This window comes from Apium graveolens, chromosome 10 (assembly GCF_009905375.1).
Source record: "Apium graveolens cultivar Ventura chromosome 10, ASM990537v1, whole genome shotgun sequence".
In the NCBI taxonomy this organism is placed as follows: domain Eukaryota; kingdom Viridiplantae; phylum Streptophyta; class Magnoliopsida; order Apiales; family Apiaceae; genus Apium; species Apium graveolens.
The window spans coordinates 181,377,921-181,379,289 of record NC_133656.1 but is presented as its reverse complement, the minus strand read 5'-3'; the positions used below and the strand labels follow the sequence as shown (position 1 = coordinate 181,379,289).

The 1,369-nt window shown below is 40.2% G+C and overlaps 1 protein-coding gene across 1 annotated transcript; it reads right to left on the bottom strand.

Moving 5' to 3' along the window:
• Positions 1–436: 436 nt before the first annotated feature.
• On the bottom strand, positions 437–1,159 carry LOC141691396 (uncharacterized). The gene has a single exon (XM_074496138.1). It carries the CDS (start codon positions 1,157–1,159, stop codon positions 437–439), a length of 723 nt encoding a protein of 240 aa, XP_074352239.1.
• Positions 1,160–1,369: the final 210 nt, after the last annotated feature.

Sequence of the window (1,369 nt, the reverse complement as noted above, 5' to 3'; positions counted from 1 at the left end):
GTTTGTAATGCCATTGTCTCGAAGCTTGGCGTAGGCCATACAAGGCCTTTTTCAATTTGCAGACAAGAAGCTTTTCCTTGTCTAAACCTCTGCCAGCAAGATCACCTTTTTTGATTCTCCCCCGAGGACCATGATAACCTTGTGGCAACACCATATAAACCGTTTCCTCCAAGTCACCATTCAAGAATGCATTTGAGGCGTCTAACTGGTGTACGTGCCATTCTTTTATTGCTGCCACGGCCAACAAAGCTCTAACCATCGTCATATTTACTACGGGAGCAAACGTCTCCACGTAGTCTATCCCATAGGTTTGTTTGTTACCGAGAATCACCAAGCGGGCCTTGTATTTTTTAACTGACCCATCAGCTTTGTACTTCGTTTTGTAAATCCATTTACTCCCTATAGCTTTTCTGTTAGGTAGTAATACTGTCACCTCCTAAGTTCCATTCACCTCTAATGCATTCAACTCTTCATTCATCGCTTTGACCCAATGATCTTCTTTCTCAGCTTGATGGAAACTCTGCGGGTATGTCTTCTTTTCTATTGCTTCCAAAAAATATTTAAAGTTCTCACTCACTTCCTTGGGGGAAACTATCATGGAACTCATGGCTCTTATCGAGGTTGAAGTTACAAAATCTTTCAACCATATTTGTTGTTTTAAGTTCCGTGTGGATCTTCTCAACTCCACATGTTCACCTCTTTCATTCTCATTGCTTTCTTGTTCTTCATTTTGACTGTCAGCCTCCTCTTCTTCAGATTCTTTTTCACCCGTTTGATTTTCTTCGTCGTGTTCATCTGTTGGTTCTTCAATTATGTCTTCCCAACACTTGTACAACTTGTGTGCATTTATCATTTCAATCACTTCCTTCCTTCCATCCTCTTTTCTCAGTGGAAATATTTCTTCAAAGAATTTCACATGCCTTGAAACAAACACTTTTCTGGTTTTGAGATTGAGGATTCTGAGTCCTTTAGTTCCCACTAGATATCCTATGAAACAGCTCATGACTCCTCGCAGTGCAAATTTATCACCATCATGGTTCGAGTTGTATGCAAATGCAAGACAACCAAAGTTCTTGAAATTCTCATAATCCACCTTTTCACCATGCAATCTTTCATATGGCACTTCAAAGTTGATTGTTGCATTTGGGAGTCTATTCATGATGTACACTTCCGTAAGAACATAATCACCCTAATGATTGAGAGGCAGTCCTGATTGAAAATGCAGTGCCCTTACTATCTCGAGCACTTGTTTGTGTTTTCTCTCCACTCTCGCGTTCTGTTGCGGAGTGTAGGGACATGATTTTTGCAGCAACACACCTTGCTTAATGAAATGATCAATACAAGCTTTGTCATTCATTTCCAAAGCATT

What these genes read in the sequence shown, in the direction of transcription:
- LOC141691396 (XM_074496138.1), bottom strand. Translation starts at nt 1,159, where the DNA reads ATGAATAGACTCCCAAATGCAACAATCAACTTTGAAGTGCCATATGAA.